The sequence below is a fragment of the Strix aluco genome, chromosome 3 (genome assembly GCF_031877795.1).
Source record: "Strix aluco isolate bStrAlu1 chromosome 3, bStrAlu1.hap1, whole genome shotgun sequence".
In the NCBI taxonomy this organism is placed as follows: Eukaryota; Metazoa; Chordata; class Aves; order Strigiformes; family Strigidae; genus Strix; species Strix aluco.
Window position 1 is genome coordinate 22,666,568 of NC_133933.1, and position 20,023 is coordinate 22,686,590.

The 20,023-nt window shown below is 43.4% G+C and overlaps 1 protein-coding gene across 4 annotated transcripts; it reads left to right on the forward strand.

The window, feature by feature from the left end:
- Nucleotides 1–1,777: 1,777 nt before the first annotated feature.
- Nucleotides 1,778–14,787, forward strand: YPEL5 (yippee like 5). Of its 4 annotated transcripts, none has more exons than XM_074817735.1 (6): nucleotides 1,807–1,899; nucleotides 5,560–5,596; nucleotides 5,706–5,770; nucleotides 5,955–6,108; nucleotides 10,845–11,017; nucleotides 12,639–14,787. In XM_074817735.1, exons 5-6 carry the CDS (start codon nucleotides 10,877–10,879, stop codon nucleotides 12,861–12,863), a joined length of 366 nt encoding a protein of 121 aa, XP_074673836.1. In that variant the 5' UTR covers nucleotides 1,807–1,899; nucleotides 5,560–5,596; nucleotides 5,706–5,770; nucleotides 5,955–6,108; nucleotides 10,845–10,876; the 3' UTR covers nucleotides 12,864–14,787. The 4 variants fall into 4 exon arrangements, with proteins under 4 accessions (XP_074673839.1, XP_074673836.1, XP_074673838.1 ...); XM_074817736.1 differs by having other exon boundaries at nucleotides 1,819–1,899; nucleotides 5,342–5,596; XM_074817737.1 differs by lacking the exon at nucleotides 5,560–5,596 and having other exon boundaries at nucleotides 1,814–1,899.
- The last annotated feature ends 5,236 nt before the right edge of the window (nucleotides 14,788–20,023 follow it).

A 20,023-nucleotide genomic window follows, 5' to 3' on the forward strand; every position in this document is an offset into this window, starting at 1 on the left:
TTAGACATACATGCCTTCCATATGCCCAGACTGGAGAACAGTACTTAAGCAAACATGCAACCACCCAGTAAGGCAGGTAGCATTGCTCTCTCCATTTCACTGAGGGAAAATGAAACAGAAAGAACTGACTTGCCCAGGGATGTATGGATGCCTCAGCAGCAGAGCTAAGCAGAGAGCTCCCAGGTCCCTGGATAAGACCCAGTCACTGATGCCGACTAAGGCACCATTGTTTTGCCTCTCTTTTTCCTCTTGTTTTGGCTTTGTTTACGGTGATTTCTATGGGAGCTTGGCAAAGATGATTAAGACGTGGACCTTCATATAGCTCCTGTGACAAGACTGAGCAGATCCTCCAGGGACAAAGCTCACAGTTACTCAGTGCACAGCAGCAGATCAGGTCAATCTGTTAACAAACAGGGCACGTTAGGCCAGTTATTTCCTCCATTTGCTGGTGGTAAGTGGGACCCCAGGCATGTCTTTACAGGTTCCTTCTCATATTCTTAGTACTCCTGTTGTCCTCATGCCATTAACTAAGGCTATTGCTGTCTGACAGACTGCTCCAACACTTTTCACTTCCTTTGCATGATCTAAAGAGAGGTTGATGACAGGTCGATGAGAAATGTCAATGCTCAGGGTCAGGCCAGAGCTGACCATACTGAAGAGGTCTGATTTTTGGGATGTCTGCCCAAAGCAAACAGCAGTTCTTAACATACTGATGTTGACCCATCCCTGACTATGTACCTTCACGCAGGCAGTTGTGTACCCCTCTACCTAGCTATTTCTAAAGGTAAAAAAAGGAATCCATGCAAGAAGACACAAGCTGAAGAACAGCTGGGCATAGATGTATGTGCTGCCTGCCGTACATTCACAGGGATGTCCCTTTACCTTTGATGTGACATGACAAGAGTCCTGCCGAGTCATTCTGTCCTGCAAGTACTGCAGCTCCTCTGGTGATACCACACGGATAGACCCAGGAATCACTGTACCTAAGAAATACACTTTCTCTAATGTGGATGTGATATTATTAGAGAGGAGATCCTTAAAATTGCATGGCCTGCCCCATAGGAGAAGGAAAAAAAACACTCCTTTTCATGTCTTTTTCATAACCAACAACTCACAATGATTTTTTTCATTGTATTTTGGCCAAGACTATTTGTTTGCCAAGGATGCAATCTGTGTGCGAGCACTGAGCCATTAAAACTGGCAGGGAATTGATAACGCTTGCAACCAGTGGCCAAGAAGGGTCACAAACACTTTTGCCTCTTTCTCCCGATCCTTCATCTCCATCACGGGCAATATTTAAGGTGTCACAAAAGGATTTCAACTTGATGGCCTGAAACACTTCAAGCATTATCAGTGACAGCTTCACTGAGGTGGGGGTGAGACTGACGGTCACCTCAGCACCCCTCCCCGCCTCAAACCCTCACAGGGCCTGTGGCATGGTGAAGCTCACGGCCAGAGCAGGCCACGACCTGAGGAGGAGAGCAGGCCTGGAGACGGGTCTCCCTCCCATCCCAGCCCGGCCGACGGCGCGGTGTCCGGCTGTCGGCTCCCGCAGCAAGCGCTGGGCGCCTCCGACGGGGCCGCTGAAGGAAGGGGGCCTGGGAGGCAGACGGGCGGAGCGGAGGGCAGCGGGCTCGGAGCGGCGGCTGACCGGCGCCTGGGAGCGGGGGATGTGGCGGGCGGGGAAGGGCTGAGCGGAGCCCGGAGCCACCGCCCTCCCGCCGGGCGCGGCCGTGAGGCGGCGGGGGCGGGGCCTCGGCGGCGCTGATTGACGTGCGGCGGGGCGGGGCCGCGAGGGGGCGGAGCCGCGCCGCCGGGCCGGAGCGTCGGGGCTGTGGAGGGCGGGGGGAAGACACCGGGCACGGAGTCGCTGCTGCCGCCGCCGCTCCCCTGCGCCAGGTAACCGGGCCGGGGGGCCGCGCCGCGCCCCGCAGCTGCCCCGGGAGGCCGGGGCGGGCCGCCGGCGGCTGGGGAGGGAGGTGGCGGCCGCCGCTCCGGGCCGCGGCACTGTGTCTCGCGGGCCGCGGCGGGGCCCCGGGCGAGCCGCTCCGGCCCAGCGGCGCGGAGGGGGGCAGCGCCGGCCCTGCCTGCCCCGCCGCGGCCCGGCGCCGCGACAAAGCACCGGCCTTCCCTCACCCCGTCCCCTCCTCCGTCAGCGTCTCCCAGCGCCGCCCAGCCTTCCTGCCCGGCCCTCCGCCCAGGGCCGGCACCGAGTACCCCCTCCCCGCCGCGGCCACAACTTCCTCCCCCGGCCCCGCGCTGCCGCCGCCGGCTCCCCTCCCCGCTGGGGAGGTGGCAACTTTTCGGGCTGGTTCCTGTGCGGGGCCCGGGCTGGGGGGACGAGGAGCCGCGCCCGGGCCCCTCCGCCGCGTCGTGCTTCCCACCCCCCCTCCCGGCCAGAGGGGAGCGGGCGTGGGGGCGGCGGGGCCGCCCGGGAAGGGAGGAGGCGGGGGGGCTGTGGCCGGCCCGAGCGCCCCTCACGGTGGCGGCGGCGGGGCCTCCCGTCAGCTGTTTCCTCCTGTTTGTTGTCAAGTTGCCTGCGCTGCCGGCAGCGCCCGGCGGCGGCGCCGGGGGCCGAGCCGGCGGCGGTTGGCTGCGCGCGCCCCCGTGACGGCGCTCAGCTGGGGCCGCCCCCGCGCGGGGCTTTGTGTGGAGCGGCGGCGGCGCGGGGGCAACGGCCGCGGCGCGCGCGCGCGGCCCCAACGCGCACGCGTGGGCTGGGGGTGGGGATCGCCGCCCCCCCCCCCCCCCCCCCCCCCCCAGGCGTGACAGCGGGGCCCGGCCGGGGGCGGCGGCCGCTCGGGGCGCGGCGCAGGCCGGCGTGGCCGTGAAGGGTTAATGGCGGGGGTTAACCGCCCTGCGGCCGAGGTCGGCACCGCCGCTCGCAGAGCGTGGGTCAGGCCGCCCTGTCGGTAGCCCTGTCGGTAGCCCTGTCGGTAGCCCTGTCGGTAGCCCTGTCGGTAGCCCTGTCGGTAGCGCGGGTGGGCCGGCCGTGCCGCCCGGCCCGACCCGGGCCGCCGCCGTGCCTCCCGGTGGGCAGCAGTGCCGCTTGACGCATCTCTTCTCCCTTCCCGACTGGAAGGTGCTGCTTGTTCACCGCTCCTTGGAGACTTACTCATTTCCGAAGCAGCCCTGAGTAAACCCCGTGTCCCTGCCTGATAGGTGACTCTTAGGGGAAGCCGGTTGTCAGAAATCGAGGGATAGTTGTTATTTGTTTATGGAAGGTGCTTGTGGCTGTTCCAGCAATGAGCCAGCTTCGCCTGTCAGCTCTGAGGTTGGATTTTGCCTGTGAAAGTATGGATTCCCAGGGAACTGAAATATTTGGCAAGTACTTTTTCGCTCTAAAAGGCTCTAGTCAAAGCAAAAAGGAATGCAAAGACTGTCATCTGTCTGTTCATTTGTGCCTCTGTGTACAGACCTCAGCTGTACTGTGCAAGCAGATACAAATTAGGTTAATCCAGCATGCTTATTTAAGAATAAAAACTGCCTTTTGGACCAATATAGTGATAGAATTTAATTATTTTTCTTTATTTTCTAAACACGTTGTTAGGAATAACAATCCTGAGAAACACAGGGCATGGCTCTTCTCAAAGTGGTAGGTGTTGTAGAGCAACTCTTGATGTCACCAGCTAATGGCAGTAGATTAAGCATTAGCATAACTAATGTTTGTGGCTGATGGCAGAAAGTGAGGGAGCTTGCTCCGTGGTTGTAAAGATTCCCTCATGCGGCTGGTTCAGCTACATAGCTATATATATAGCGTGCTCTATATATAACAGCTATATATAATCCTTTATATATAGACTCATTCTGGATAGCTGAATTCAAGTAATGTTTGTGACAAATGAAACTGTCCATTTTTAAGTGTTACTCTCTTTTTCTAAAGTTAGTCTTTAGAAATATTATTTTGGAGGCTTCTGTCATCTGCTACTTTCACTTCTGTAATTGTGGAAGTACTTACAGAATGCTTATAGTTCTAATTGTTTATAGATAGATTTTCATAATAATAATAATGAGTTTCATATGTGGCTGCCAAGTGTGTGAGGACAAAAGTAATTGCACCTCAAAGCCAGGTAGAGAAGATGACAAGAACAGATGAGATTTATTACTTGTCATCTGACAGACTGAGAATTATGCACACCATATATATATATATATTTAGCATTCCCTCTGCTGGTAATCATCACAAGCTTGAAGTAGTGTTGTCCAAGTTAGGTCATTGCTTGATGTTTGTTTACTATCGTTTGACCTATGTTGAAATTTTGAGTTGCTCAGCTCTTGCTGAAATACGTAATTCCCTTAAGCAAGATTTAACTTAAAAATACCTTGCTAAATCTGTACAGGAAATGCCTGTACACTGTGGATGTTTGGTAGCAAGGCTGTCTTTAACTTTGGAGCCTTTACCTACATTTAGGAGTTTCCTAGTTAATATAAAAATGTATTGGTGAGATGCACTAAGCATATTAGCACCCTTTCTGCCAGATGGATGGAGTTTGTATGGAAGTTTGGATGATCATTTTCACCATTTCTTTAAAATTTATTTGATTTATTTTTTTATGACTCCTGAAACCAGTGGTGTCTTTGGGGGGAGATCTGTATCACTTCAGCACTAAAATTAATGAAAACAGACCATCTGAATTAGTTCAGCTTTCTGAAAGTTGCAGAATGGATTAACAGGCAAAAGTTGACTTATCTGCTTAATTAGTATAAGAATAAGTTTATTGCAAAACCAGGAAATCCAGCTTTCTTAAAACCAATTGAGGAATTAAGAGAGGAAAAGGTGATCCTTTTCCTCTCATAGGGAAGGGAAAGGGGTGGCAGGAAGGGAAGGGGAAAAAGGAAGGGAAAAAGAAACAAGGAGACAGGAATAGTTGCTGCTTTTGGACTTCTTGTGTAGTAGCGGAAAAGAAGATTAATCTGAGTCTGATACTATTTGTAAACTAATATTTTTTTAAATGTTATCTAGCAAGAGTATTGTGAGGGTGTAAGTTACTGTGTGGGAGATGCCGAGATATGGGGGCTGTGTTAGAAACAAGCACCCATCTGTATGGCTCTGCTCTCTGCAAACTTGAAACAAAACTACCCTGTATTAGTGTTTGCATACACCAATATAATGTTATGTTAACATATTTGAATGCCAGTACCCCAGTGTGAAGCTTTTGCCTTACCTAGAAGAAAAGCCACTTTGCAATAGAAAATTACACTCCTGTAACTTGCACAAATGCAGTTTCATCCCGCAAGGCAGCCTGTTCTAGGCAGGTGCTGTGTGCTGCATCTGAGCACAGCTTTCATCACTTTGCCAAAGCCTCTTCAGTCATTTGACAGTATTAACTTCCTTGTGCAGTTTGCTACTCTAGCTGGATGGTTCTAATGAGCATAGCATACTGTTCCAGTTCGCTTTCCAACTTCACATGTGGCTACGTGTGGTGCTTTTTGATGACAAATTCTGCATGTAGGCAGAGGCCAGAGGCTGGGCCCTGCTTACTTCAAGAGTTGCAGAAGTCAGTGGCAGACAGTTGAGTCTCAGACCTCCTAAGAGACTGACTGCATGTGTATTTTCAGATGCACCCCTACTTGTGAGCAGTAGAAACCTGGGAAGGTAAGGAGCAAGTTTTATTTTTTTTTTTTTGCCTAACCAGTGATTCTTTAATGTGTGGTCTTGTGTAGCTGTACTAAGTGTTCTCCTTCCTCTTTTGTCTATCTCTGAGATGAGAAGAGGACGCTTAAGCCTGGTTCCTGAGATGTGAAGATGGAGTGTAAGCCTGGTTCCACAGTAAGTACATCTTGAGAATGTTTTAAGGTGCCAGGGGGAAGGCTTGGCCCTTTTTTTGAGGGGGAAAGTGCTTGTTGGCTCACCAGCTCACCATACAAAGGAAAATGTTTTTAGTTGGTGAAATGGTGAAAGAGAGGCTGTCATAGTTTTTTATCCTTTAACTAGCAGCTGTTTTCTGTTGTAGATCTGAGATGCAGTAGATGGTGCTGAAGCAACACTGAGGCTCCTGAAATATCCACAGTCCAGTGTGTATGTAGAAAGCGCCTGCTGGCTCTCTCCCAAATGTTGACGGTCCTGTGTCTTCAAGAGATGCACTCTGGGACAAGAAAACACTGACTGTTAGTTTTTAAAATGTTAATAAATAATTCCTTGTGTTACTTTCTTTGTTCTTTATTGCTTGTGAAGGTAGGCAGATGAGGTAGTACAAATACCAACCAAGTAGTGCTTCAGGTGGTTTCAGTTCTGTGTGCAGATAGTGGTCAGATTTAAGCTGTTGAATGTCAGCTCTTTGACAGCTGTTGCTCAGTGTTGCCAAAAATCAACGCTGAAAGACAGGTGGAAGTTTGGGAGCATACTGCTCTAGGAATATGTATTATAGCACACAGCCACAGTGCTTGTGTTTCCTGTCTGTCCATGGGAGAAGCATGCAGGCAGGAAATGTTTCACAGTATGACTAAGAAGTTGTATCAAGGTTTGTACTGCCAAACTAATGCACTCTCAGCAGACCTTACTAGCTAGGTAATACGAGCTGTCACTGATTGTTCTGCTAAAGGTCCTCTCAGGAATGCAGGTTGGTAGCGGTGGTCAGGGTGCCAACTAATGACAGTGGCATCACCTCTCAGTTCATAGAAGTACCTGTCTCTTTGAACTGTGTAGGTCTGGCAAGTGGTAGATTGTATCCCATTAGTGTAAGTAAGTAAGTAAGTCTGCCTTTTTTACATTGGAGACATTAATTTAATACTACAACTCGTGTTTAGTAATTTGCGTGAGGGCAGGATCACTAGGACTTCATCACTGACATATATCCAAAAACAATGCTTAGCTGACTTTAAAGATGAAATCATTGGTTTTGTGAATAACCAATATTCCTGTCCACTGCTTCTGAAAATTCTGCTAGTAGCATGGTAGAATTGGTGTGTTACGGTAGCGTCACTTTCTGGGGTTGTGAATAGCAATAGGGAACTTGACTGGCTCTCTGAACCAATGGAAGTTATTTTCATTTTTTTTAAGTGTAGAGAGTGGATGAATGGGTAAGTGCACTTCTTGTATTTTCCTCCCCCTAATTGGAGGATCTTAAGCTTTAGAAGTGCTTTAATGTTTCACAATTCTTTGGCTTCTCTTCATTTAAGAGAGCCTTCCCACTGCCTATAAAAGCTGCCTATAAGTGGCTTTTTTCAGATCATTTATGTATGTGTGAACATAAATAGACGCCCACACCTTTTACATGGGAAGTGAAAACTATAGGAAAAAAAAATTACAGTTATCTTGGGTGACTTTGTACACACCACTTCTGTATATAAGGGATATGAGCCTGAGAGCAATGGAAAATTGTTTTCCCTTGTTCTGTTGTGCTTCTGTTTCTCCCAGTGTACCATGAGTGTACCCTGCAGGATTCAGGATCCTTATATAAGGAGAGAACAGTCTTTAACCACAGCAAGTACCTTCTGAATTGGTCTTACAAGTGAATACTATGTTTTTAGCTTGGGGGGTGGGAAAAAGGGGGAGGGAAGAGTGTGAAATGATTCCAAGCTGAAATTAACTTCTCTACCTTATATGAGAGAAAAAGCAGAAGTTCCTTGTTAGCTTATTTAGAAAATTCATAATCATTTGCGGCATTTGAAGACTGCCTTACTAGCAGTCATATTGTAACTTTTTTCCTACTTTTTACTACTGTGAGCAGTAATATAAAGACTAATGTAAGGTGAGTCATTTTATAACACTTCAGCTGGACCCTTACGAATGCATTGAGATCCTGCAGCAATCAAGACCGAGAGCTAGTGGTAGTTGTAGGCTGCTGTCTATTTTGACTGAAATCTGCCGGGGGCAGTTAGGTGTAGAAGTTATTTTAAGCATTAGAAATTCTAGTAGGATTACAATATTTTAGCAGCTTCTTAAAAAACACTTATCAAAATCTGGACTGTTTTGACTGTTGTAATGCAGATTGTAGAAGTTAATTTTCTAAATTTTTAAGTGTGTATTTATTTCAAGAATACATGTTTTCTTAAGCACTGTATTCTGAAGAAAATGGTTCTGGTACCAGTTGGCTTATTAGATTCTGCTGTAACTTTAGTCTGAATTCTCACAGCCTTGTGCTACCATCAAATGAATCTCACTTTGTCCTTTTGTTGGGACACAAGTCTTAATGGAATTTCTTTCTCATTTAGATACTTGATGAGGTTACTTTCAGCTTTTTGGGGTGATATAAATAATTGAAGATTTTAGGCCTTTTATTACTAGGCAGGCTTTTCAGCCTGAAGTGTTTGAACATATATATTTATGCATTTATTTTAGTGTTCAGTATCTTCAGGATTCAACACTTCATGCATAATACTCCAGGAGTAATACATTAGTCTGTTGCTTTGACTTCTAACTTACTTGTAAGAGTTACAGTTGCGCTCTCTTCCCAAGTATTTAAATTTTGTTTTTCATGACTGGGTTACTGCTTTTCTGGGTGCAGTAACGTGAATTATGTTTTTAGATAGGTGATGTATTTGCATTTTAAATGTTCAGATGCATATTTTTCAAAATGGCATGCTTTGCAAGGTTGCTCTGTGTAATGGAGCTGTTCCTGTCACCAAGCTTAGTGTTTGTTTTGCTTTTGGTAAAAGAAGGGGATATTTTGGGGATTGTTTTACGTTAGCTCCTAAAAATACTGACAGGGTGAGCATTGTGTTTACCCTGAAAGAGATACCCCTTTGGATGTTCGTTCCACATCTACAATAACTTATGATCGGTTAATTGTTTTTAATCCACAATACAATCAACACAAAAATAACATTATCCAAAATTAGTAAGGATGGCAGATGGAAATAGGCCAAGAGCCTTATGGGCGTCTGTCACAATTGCTTTTATTGCTTGTATTTGTGGTTTCTTCTGGTTGGAGACTTTGACTGATACTTGTTTATTCACGCTTATTGTCTGTTGATTTTCCTTCATGCTGTCACTATTCACATTTTAATTTTTTCTTTTGCCCTCACTTGCTGGGAAAGATAAAGGCGTATTAGAAAGGTACAATGCTTAGAGAAATTGAATGAAAATGCTTCATGTATTTGAGTGCAGTCACAAGGAGTCACACCCCTACACTCAGCTAAGTCTTTGAAATATTTTTGCCAAACTCAAGACCTGTTTTTTATATCCTTTCAAGAAGAGAAATGGGTGTTATATCACCTTTAAAGGAAAGAGTTGTTCCATTGCTTTGAATCTTCATGTACCCTTCAGGTGGGATACAGAAGACTAACAGTGATTTGAAAAACCTGAATATAAGGAACTTGTGGTAAAATCACTCTGTTCAATACTAGGAACCCCTTTTATTGCTGCACATTGTAAGAAAACAAAATGGTGAAATAAAGCAACTGAAAAAAAATCATTATGTCAGTGACTTATGATTTTTACACATAAAAATGGTATTTTAAATTTTGTGTGTGCAGGTGCGTGTTTTAGTCCATTTGCTTTGTGCATGTCAGAGTAAGCTTTAAGAAACTGATCACCTAGAACTTGAAATGGGTTTAATGTAGGTATTTGTGCTCTTAAAGGCATTTGACATAGAATATTCAACTTGATGAGTGCAAAATTTGATTAATTTCTCTGAACAGTACACTGTCTCCTGCTCTGAAAAGCAAAACCCACACAACTTTAATCTTGCAGTGTGTCAGATTTACTTTGAATTGCTGTGCATGACAAAAACAGAGACAATACTCTTTTCTGATTCCATGTCTGAAACATAAATGGAGGTATATTTAACTTGTTTAACTGTAGATGTTTAATCATAAAACTTCTGCAGTTGAAATGGAAATAACATCATCATTTAATTCCTTTGTCATGTTATCTCATCCTTCGTGATTTAAGTTTTTAGCTGTCTGGTATGTTCTGTGCCTACTCGCTAGTTAACTTTGAGTAATTTATATTAATTGGTATAAAGTTGGTGAGATACTTTAATTTTCCCAAGCAGTGAAGAGGTTTGTTTATCAGGTACTGCAGATCTGCTGCTATAAACTTTCTAAGCAATCTTTTTCTGTTCAGTGGAGTTGCTCAGGTATTTTAGTGATGATGCTTTGGAAACAGCGTGGCTAAATGACACAGTATTTTGTATTTAGATTAGACAGCTTTAAAGGTTGGTATATAAAACTGTCTGGTGTAAAGACTGGGTGGATTGTTTATTATGTGAAATAGCATCCAAACCTTTCCTATGTTGTTATGTATATGAAACCAGTGTCAAGTCAAATACAGTAGCCCAGTCTGCTATACTGGAAGACTAAAGCATCCTGGATGGTGGTGTTGTGTGGTTGCATGTCATAAATTGTGCAAAGCTGAGGGGAAGTGACAAAACAAATACATATTTTAAAAAGGGGGGGGTGACTTGGGAAAATTAAACCATAATTGTCTTGGTGACTCAATGTACTTCTCCGTGCTTCATTTCCCAGTGCTGACTAAGATGAGTGAGTCGTTGGGAATATACTGGAATGGAATTTCGGTATTGTGTTAAAGAGGAAAAGAAAATAGGAAAGAAGTGGAAGCTTTTGTATTTAAGAACTGTAGGGTCCAGCAGTGGTCTGCAAATATCTGAACTATATTTTAAAGGTTTCAGTTCATGTTTTGCTCATTTAATGTGTATCTAGGTGTGTCATCTTATTGATAAGATGGTCACTTCTGGGAAGAACTTGTTTTGATAAGAAAGGATGAATGCAGTCTATAAAGTTCAGTAATTCCATCTATGAAAGAAAGAACCTCTGCAGTCATTAACTGAATTGGTTTGCAGAATATCCCACCATATATATGGGGTGTTTGGGGTTTTATTTTGTTTTGCTGCAATGATTTTTTTACATATACATAAGATCATCTTTCTTTTTGCTTTCAGGTCTTGAGTATAAACTTACATAAGTTCTAAAAATGGGAAGAATTTTTCTGGATCATATTGGTGGCACTCGCCTGTTCTCCTGTGCAAACTGCGACACGATTCTGACCAACCGTTCTGAGCTCATCTCCACTCGTTTTACAGGGGCCACAGGAAGAGCCTTTCTTTTTAACAAGGTTGGTAAGAAGCTGAGGGGGAACTGCTTTTGAAAAATGCGTTTGTGGGATATGAATCTTGTCATCAAAACTAAAAAAACTTGTTGGCTAAAGTGTAATTACTTTTTAAATTTTTATTCTAGTCAACTGTCTTTGAAGTCAAATTAGGCATTTACTGTTGATGGCAAGCTACCTAAATTAGTTTATCTGCAATACTAAGAGACTATAAAGAGGACTGTGTATAGAGAGGCATCGTGCCACAATGCATGGAGTTTTAACTTTGGAGACTTCGTAATATGAACCTCAAATTCACTGTGACAGTGTCTTTTGCCTATCAAAGAGTTTCAAAGGCATTTGCAGTTCTGCTGAGTTAAAAAAAGCCTAGATAATATTCTGTTTAATTTCTAAAACGCATTTAAGCTAACAGTAGCTTGGCAACTTAAGATAAACACAATTCTGTTATAGGCAATGCTCTGGTTTATTTTTTATTGATCAAATTTGATTTAACAGATTGAAATACGAAAATCGTAACTGAGTGAATTGTAGCATTATTTATAAACCCTTCCATGTAGACTCATCCATTAGACTCACTGAAAAAACAGTGATCATCCTTTGCTTTCTCACAAAGTTCCTGGTCATGTCAGTGGTGTGCTTCGTTTGGGTTTTTTCTTGAAAGCCCTTTGGCCATTGGCAGAGTTGATAGAGGCATCAGTAATGTCTTCACTTAACAGTGCTTGGCCTTGGGATTTCTGGTATGCTGAATCCTGTCGGTGGTATTTATATGTGTTAGGCTGCATAGCTATAAAAGAGCTGTGCATCCGATTTCTTTCTCATCCAGTAAGCTGGATGCTGGGGTTCAAGTTTTTCTTGTGTTATAGTGGGGTTTAATCACAGAAGTTTGATTTTCACATTTCTGCAGTCAGAAGCCTTACAGCTGAAGCAAAGTAAGCATAGTCAGGTGGAAAATTGAGGAAGCAGTGCAGCCCCGTCTTTTAGAATCCTACTGCATATTAGCAGTTTGGATATAGTTCTGACATCAGCTTCTCAATGAACTCCACATCCTGATTCTGTGGTGTGGCTGCCTAAACAAGTTAAAAGTATATTTTAAACTGCTGAGATAGCACACCAAAAAAAAGGGTGAATGTTTAATGGCTGCATTCTCAGCCACTGAGCTATCCTTTTTCTTAGATGATTATTTCAAAAGCACACCAGGATTTTTAAAGAAGTACCTTTTTTAATATTTTGGTTCTGATTTCTTGGGAATAAGTGATCACATCAGTTGCTAGAAATAGGTTATGTATATTGCAAGTGGATTAATATCAGTTAGTTTACAAGCTGTTCACTAAGAATTTCTCACTCAAAGTTGAACACAGTACTCTGCACTCTTGTACGTCTTGTGATAGCATTTCATGTCTCTCAGTTAAACAGTTACACATCCCCATGAAGCACATCTTTAAAAGTGTTTCCTTCTCAAGCAGGAGATTTTCAAGGGCTGTTGACTTACTCCACTGCCGTTTTCAGTTCATGTGCAGTGCCACAGGCTCTTTACTTTTAAAATGTTGATAGTCGTGCACATTGTTACCAGCTTTGCTCTAGGCAGACTAATCCTTTCTGTTGCCTATCCCCTGTATCTTTGTATCAGGTGGTAAATCTGCAATACAGTGAAGTTCAGGATCGGGTCATGCTCACTGGCCGCCACATGGTTCGAGATGTGAGCTGCAAGAACTGCAACAGCAAACTGGGTTGGATCTATGAATTTGCCACTGAAGACAGCCAGCGCTACAAGGAAGGCCGTGTTATCCTGGAAAGAGCGTTGGTTCGAGAGAGTGAAGGATTTGAGGAGCATGTTCCATCCGACAATTCCTGAAGAGACTTGAGTCTCTCCTCAGGTTCTCTTCAATTGAAACTCAAAAATAATAAAATCAACAAAAAAATCTGCTTACATACACTGTCACCTTAGCATCAGAGTCGGATTCATGGACTACAGAGTGGGAAAGATTGTGAGAGTATTTCAGATGGAACCTTCCTTTCTTTATTCCTTTTATATTTTACTTTCCCTCCAGCAGCTGTTTGTAGAAAGAATGTTGTGCAGATGCTGTAACTTTTTCTCTCTTGCATTTACATCTGTTAGATTTGAGATTGTATCTACAGATACAGTGGGCTAAAAGGAAAATATTTGGGGGATTTGTCTTTTGTTAGAGAGAAATTCAATGAGTTCTTTTAGTTTGCACAAACTGATGTCAGCATAAAGTTATTTTAAAACTCCAGATGTTTTTTAAAAAGTATATTCCAATTTTTGGCTTAAGTTTTTAGTTAGGGTTGGGTTGGTTTTTTTTTTTTTACCCAGTCTTTTCACCTGATTTGCTAGCTAAAGAAAAGAGATCCGAATTTGTGCCGAGTGCTAAAGGTTCAGTGTTGGTACAGCTTGGGCTGGCCCTTGTGCCATATTCTTGTTGAGGTTGATTGGTAGCACAGAGCCCATTATTTCTTGTCATTCTTGACCCAAAGATGTCACCATTCCTTGTTTGTTTGTGAAGTCCCATTCACCATGTAAACTGGTGTTGATTGGAAACTATTCTTGAAATAGGGCAAAACTGCTTGGCTTTTTTTAACTTTAACTGATGTAACTTATAAGCATAGTAAGAATATAAAATAATAGTTGTCTGTTTAGTCTTGCGTTGCTTACAGATCAAGCTGTGTTTGTAATGATAGGGAACCACGGAGAAACTACTGTTTCAGTAGTAATTTTTTTTTCGTTTCTCTACTAATCTTATTAAGTAGACAGGGAATTGCAAATCTTAATTCTTCCAGTAGCTTTCTTTAAACCCAGAACTTCCTATGTTAAACACAGCTGCTGTGTAAAAGGAGAAGATTGCCAGCATGTTTGTTCATGCCTAGAGTTATGCAATCTGCTCTCTTGAAAAGATTACCTTAAACAGCTTGTTTTCAAATGCTGCTTCTGGTGTTGAAACCTTTATCTTTCAACTTTGTTGAACCTTTTCATTGTGATGTTACATTTTTATCTTTCTGGGCAGCAGTACATGTCAGCCTAGTAGTAACTAGTGACTTGGATTCTTGCTTTCTTCTTGTAGAGGTCAGCTCTGTTTAAAACGGTGATCTTGCTTGCCTTTTTATGAAAAATGCTCTTCATTAACTTAACTCAAGGGTGCCCAAACACTTTCATTGTGTCTTAAGCCATAAGTTCAGATCTCAAGGGCTGAAGTTTATTTGATTGTTAGATATGTATGATTCCTTAGCAAAGATACAAGTCTATTTTTTGTTCTTACTGGATAAATTGTGATCAACGTGAAATAAGTTATCCACAGCCGTACAAGAGGGGGGAAAAAACCCCACCCAGCCAAACAGATCTGGGCTCTGACCTTTCAGAATAACTTTTCTTCACTAGCCACAGCTCCATGTCTGAAACTAAAATGTGGAGGGTGACTATGCAGAGTATTTTTCTTAAATTTTTTGGTTGCCAAGTGGCAATTTGGACACCCCTGACTTGAATGTACTGCCTGTTTCATGTAAAAGTAGCTTTATTATAGAATTGTCACATAGAAAGAAAAGAGTAGATCACATACCAGAGCTGTGCTTGAATCAAGCTGCTTAAACAATAGTGTACTTGTGCCTCAAATGAATCAGTTTTTGCACTGAGTACAGTAGTACCCCATTATCTTGTACTTCTGTCCTTCACAGACCCTGAAAGCCCCATTAGCATGGTTCTCTGCAGTACTTTTCTTGTACTTCTGACATTACAGTACAATAAACTATGTTTTGTCCTGAACTGATATTTGTTGTTCTTTTTGAGTAATTTTCAAGGAGTCTGTCAACTGAATGACATAACCTGTCTTCCATTCCCTTGTTCCAGTTTGTACAGCACAGTGACAAGCTGTTGATGGAGCATTTCTCTGAATAGGTGGCAAAAGAGTGTACTGTTGATTTTTGGAAGGTGCTAAGTACAGCTTCATGCATACCACTTGTACACTTGAAAGCCTTCTATTTACTCCTGTTAAAAAGAAAATAAAACCAGGAAATTGCTCATTTAATGGAATTCTGGGTGTCCAAACATCTTTCCCTGTCTTTGAAAAGATAGCAACCTAAGCAAAACTCCAGCTTCTGCAAGAAGTTTTAGCTTCTAAAATGAGTTAGGAATTGAGGAATTGGGAATTTGTATATCTGGAATTCTGTGATCTTTTATCTTTGCATACAAATGTTAGGGAGAAGCCTTCTGCTAGCAGCTGGTCAACTTCATAAGCTGTAGCTGAAGGACTGAGCTGAGAGGAACCTCAGTGTAATGGTGTAATGGAGCCTGAGGGGCTTATTCTAACCAATATTAAGACTTCTTTATTTTGGTAGAATGTTAGACCGAGAGATGTTAAAGATTACTTTCCCCAAAGCCTATGATTTGAAAAAATGCTATTGAGGTGAATTCATTAAAAGCCTATGAGACTTAATTAAGGAAGTCCACTGCAGCTTTAAAACAGTAGACTTTGGGTTGCTCTTTCAGTCTATGTGCTGTTCCCTTCCATATCGCCTTGATGGCTCTGTGGGAGAGCTTAGCCTCATAAACTTTGACTGCTCCTCCTTGAAACGCTTTGTGTGTGAGTACAGATAACTTATCTGTAGGGAACAAGAAGATTGGTTACAGTACGGCTAGAAACAGACATTGCTGTTTGGTATTAAATGTTATTTTGTAGTAGTGCAGTAGCCTTGGATTCCCAAACAAGGCATGGCTGGCACAGCAAAATGTGCCACTACAGGGAACTTGTGCCTGGCACGTGATGGTGTGCCTATGCTGTCTTGGGTGAAGAAGGTAGCAAGGAAATTACAGTGCACAACACACTCTGCTGTGCATTTATGGAGACCTTAGAATTTGTGCTTTTAGGCTGCAGCTTGGGCTCACAGTGGTGCTATGACCTTCACCTAGCATTAGCTGTGTTAGAGTTTACATTACCTGCGCTATGATCTCATCCTGTAGTTGCGGTGTAGGTGTACCCAAAACTGAAGTACTTCATTAAAGCTGCCGACTACCACTTCAACAAAACACAGCTTTGGGAAGAGGAAAAGGTTGGACGGTGTGTTTGTGGATTGAAAAGTGTTCTAGTTATGCCCTCTATGGATATTCAAAAGAAATTTTGAAATGGCATATGTGTCTCATGGCTCTGTTAGAAAAGGTAGCATTGCACTGGGCTCTGGGGATGGCTATGGGCAGCTGACACAGGCTTGTTCTTACAGGGCAAACTTGTCTCTTCAGATTTCTGCCAGAGCTGTAGGAATTAAAGTCAGCAGATCATCAGTGGATTACCAGGTAAGGAACCAGTGAATCTGCAGTTCAGGACACAATTGCCAGGTAGAAGGAAGAGGTGACTGGGAAGGCTAAAGCATTGACGTGGGGAACTGCTAGCTGAATAATCAACCCTATCTTAGAAGAGAAACCTAAGCTGTGATGTTGCAGTGCCATTCTGCAAAAGCCAGAAATAATGTGTTGTGGTTCCTTCTTGGGCCTGTCTTCACTTCTTTAGCAAAATGATTAAAAAAAAAAAGAAATCCAGTGAAGCTTGGTTTCCTGTGGCTCTTGAGGGCTTTGCGGACTATTCCCTGATGCCAGACAGGGATGAAATGCTTCAGACTGTTCAGCTGGGGCACTGATTAGGATCACTCTCCAATCTGAGCCCTATTTTCCAGGACTTCAAAGAACTAAGCAATTTTGAGACCCTCTTCTACAAAAGCTGGAGTTAAAAGTGTCCAATAACTTAAAAAGATCAATTTGAGTGGTGAGGAGGAGTATGACCTAATTGACTATGTCCCTCTGTAAGCCTTTTTCTTATTATGGCCAAAGAAAATGAGCTCCTGTCTGTCTCATCAACTGCTATGTGGCAAAGACACTCAAGAGCTGCCGATGAGCCTAATTTTGACAGTGTGGAGCTTTTCCTGCTCTCACAGTTAGTTCCCTCACCACCTCTCCCTGTTGTAAGGATTTCTGGTATGTCTAGGAAATTATAAGGGAAGAAATCTCACATCTGCTTTTCAGTCTTTTTGTTTACTAATAGGGTTTTTCTTATTTGCATGGATTTCTGTGATGCTAGTAGAAGTGCTGGCAGTCTTAATACCAGGCTTTGACTAGGTAAGGACCCTTCCGGCAGGGTGTTGGTGACATTATCATCTCTCTCATCCTCAAGTCTAGGCAGAGGTTACTTGGGAATGATACTTGACTGAACATCCTGCTCTGGGTAGAGGTGATGTGAAGGAAGACCTCATTCACCCTGTTCACAGGACATTTCCATTCCATTGCTATGCTATATCTCTTTCCATCTGATGTTATCGTAGGTGTGATCTGCTTAAGCTTGCACTGCCGCTCCTCCTTTTAAAAAGGTGGTGACTGTGTGACAGCAGTCTGTGCCTCTCAAACATGGCATTTCTCGCTCAAGGACCTGAAATACCTACAGTTTGGTACAGGCTGCTCTGTTTGCTGCTCAGTTCGAAGGGGCGGCTGTGTTCCTGTTTGACTTGTTACTATAAAAATAAACCCTGGCACTTGTCTAAAAAATGGCCAGAATCTCTCTGCGACACAAGGCTGGTTATGGAAGAGAAACCCAGATAAATGAGGAAGGAAAACATTTGTGTGTGAGTGAGGGGGGGATTCAAGTCTTATTACACCAGACAAACTCACTCAGAAGCAGCAGAGTTGGGAGAAATTCTAGAGGTAAGCTTTCACCTTTTCTTTATGACTTGTGTGGGTTCAGGGGAAGTGGAAATCGCTTTGCATTGCAGAGGATCTAAGGTCCCCTGATAAATGGAGGAAGAGACTGAATGTAAGCACTTCTGTTTCTTTTGAGAAACCTTATTGAATATCCTCGCTGTAGGACACCGGTAACAGGAAGTGCAGAGCCAGAGCTGTTTCTGGCCTCTTTGTGTTTGGGTGAAGGCAGCTGGAAAGTATTCGTCCTTCAAAGTAGGCTCTGTTTTTGTTCTCATTATCTGAAGCATTTAACACTATCAGAAACTTACATTTCTTACAGAAGTAAAAATAGGAGAAGGAACAGAAAGCTATGGCATTAATTTGCTTTTCCTAAGTGTCTGACACGGGTAGGTGGGAGAGAGAAGGGTGTTCAGAACCTTACGTTTTGACTTTGCCCATGAGAGAGATGTGTGCTTGCCTGACATCAGGATACAGTGCTGTTTCCCTCTAGGATTCAGGGATGCTTAGATATGGGATTTTGCTTTGTCCTGCTGTAAACATTTACAAGTGTTTGAAAGAGTAAGTTTACTGAATTACAACAGACTGCATGCCATAGTTGTTTTTTTAAGACTAATGGCAAAAGTTGCAATAGATGCAGTTGGTGAAATAGAGAGACCCCTGCCCTACTAGGGGAACACAAAGCAGACTGGCTAGCTCATAGAGGGGTGCTTAACCAAAAAACTGCCTGGTGACTTTCAGCTGTCCTTGTAAACCAACTGAGTATCACAATGTCCTGTCCTTGCAACTATTATTCTAAGCACAACTATCTGGTGAGTACAGAGGGAAGAATACAATGTTCAGTACTTTTCAGGGATGGACCTTTGCTCCAATGTACTGTCAAGAAGGTGGGATGCTCTGAGGAGGTGGTGAGAACTCAGGTGCACCTTACGGACAGGGTGCAGAAACAGCCTCTGTGGCTATGCTGCTGGTGGCATTTGGCCAGCAGATCTTTTTCCCCTGTCCTACCCATTTTTATTAGGTTTGGTCTGGCCTGGAAGTCCATATGCAGGTATGCTTTAGTTGAGCAAGTTGCTTAAGCTTCCTTAGGGGAACCTTTTTGCTTTACAGAATAGGGGGAAAGTAAAACCTACCTTAGCTCAGTCAGCACCCACAGATGTACGTGGTGAAATGCACGCAAAAAAGCCATGAAATCTGTAGTGATTGCTGCACCTTCCCTGCAGAATTAGCACAGTTTAAGGATTTGGGGAAGAGCTTGCTTTTGGTAATATTAGAGGGTCACTCCTAGTATCACTACACCAACATGATGGATTAGTCATTTCAGCTCAGAAGGGATCGATGGCCTGTTTATTCCATGTCTCCCTGCTGAGGAGGGATTATCTTAGTGATGTACTCAATAAGCCTCCATTCTTGGGATGAAGTTTCTCAACACGATTTCTTATCGTAGTCAAAAGTACATTAGAGAGATGAGATTTAGGTCACAAAAGTAGAACACTTTAAAAATGCCAGATTTCCGATGGATTGGGTAGCACATGGCTGTCCTGTCCCTGCATACGTGCAGCCTGGGGGTGACAGTGGTATGTGATCACAAGAGTCAGGATGGCACCATCAGCACCCTTTTATAAGGTATGCATTGAACTTGTAGTTACAACCTCCATCCCACCATTCCCAACTCTGGACTTTTTAATAATTTTGTTTCTAAAGATAATTTGGACATGGATTTCTATGTGCATTTAAGGGGCAAAAGTAAAAGAAACTCAGATTAAGCATTTGTGATTGCTGGCTTCTTCATGACTGGGATTTGAACTGGGAACCACACTTGGTGCAGTAACCATTACTACATAAGCTCCAAGGCTGACTGCTACTTAACCAGGAGCTGGAGGAAGCTTTTCATCAAAGAAGGCTGAGCAGATGTCAGACCTGGGATTTAGAGGTTTTAATTTGATGTAAGGTCTCAGCATGGGATAGGGAACTTTTTTCCAGTTTGTATGCTGGTTCTAGTTAGGTTGGGGTGTTGGGGTTTTGTTTTGGTTTTGTTTTGGTTGGGGTTTTTTTTTCCCCTCCTGATGCCTGTAGTTGGCAACTGTCCTGCCCTGTATATGACTTTGGAGGAAGAGATGGGAAGATGAAAATTACTCTTTATTTCCTACCTAGACTGCTTAACTGATTCTCTTGCTTCCGGCCTCCTGAGTTGGGAAGGTTTCTACTCCATGTGTGTTCCCTGTCAAGGAGAGAAATGCCTCATGATTCCTGTGCCCTTCTGGGAAAGGGAGGAGAAGTTAGAGATAGCTTACTGTCTATCTCACCCTACTTCATTTGGTCTATCA

Bases quoted from the DNA above. Each gene is read 5' to 3' on its own strand.
- YPEL5 (XM_074817738.1), top strand. From the start codon at position 10,877: ATGGGAAGAATTTTTCTGGATCATATTGGTGGCACTCGCCTGTTCTCC. The intron at 11,018-12,638 runs GTTGGTAAGAAG...TCTTTGTATCAG, and splicing joins GAGCCTTTCTTTTTAACAAG to GTGGTAAATCTGCAATACAG.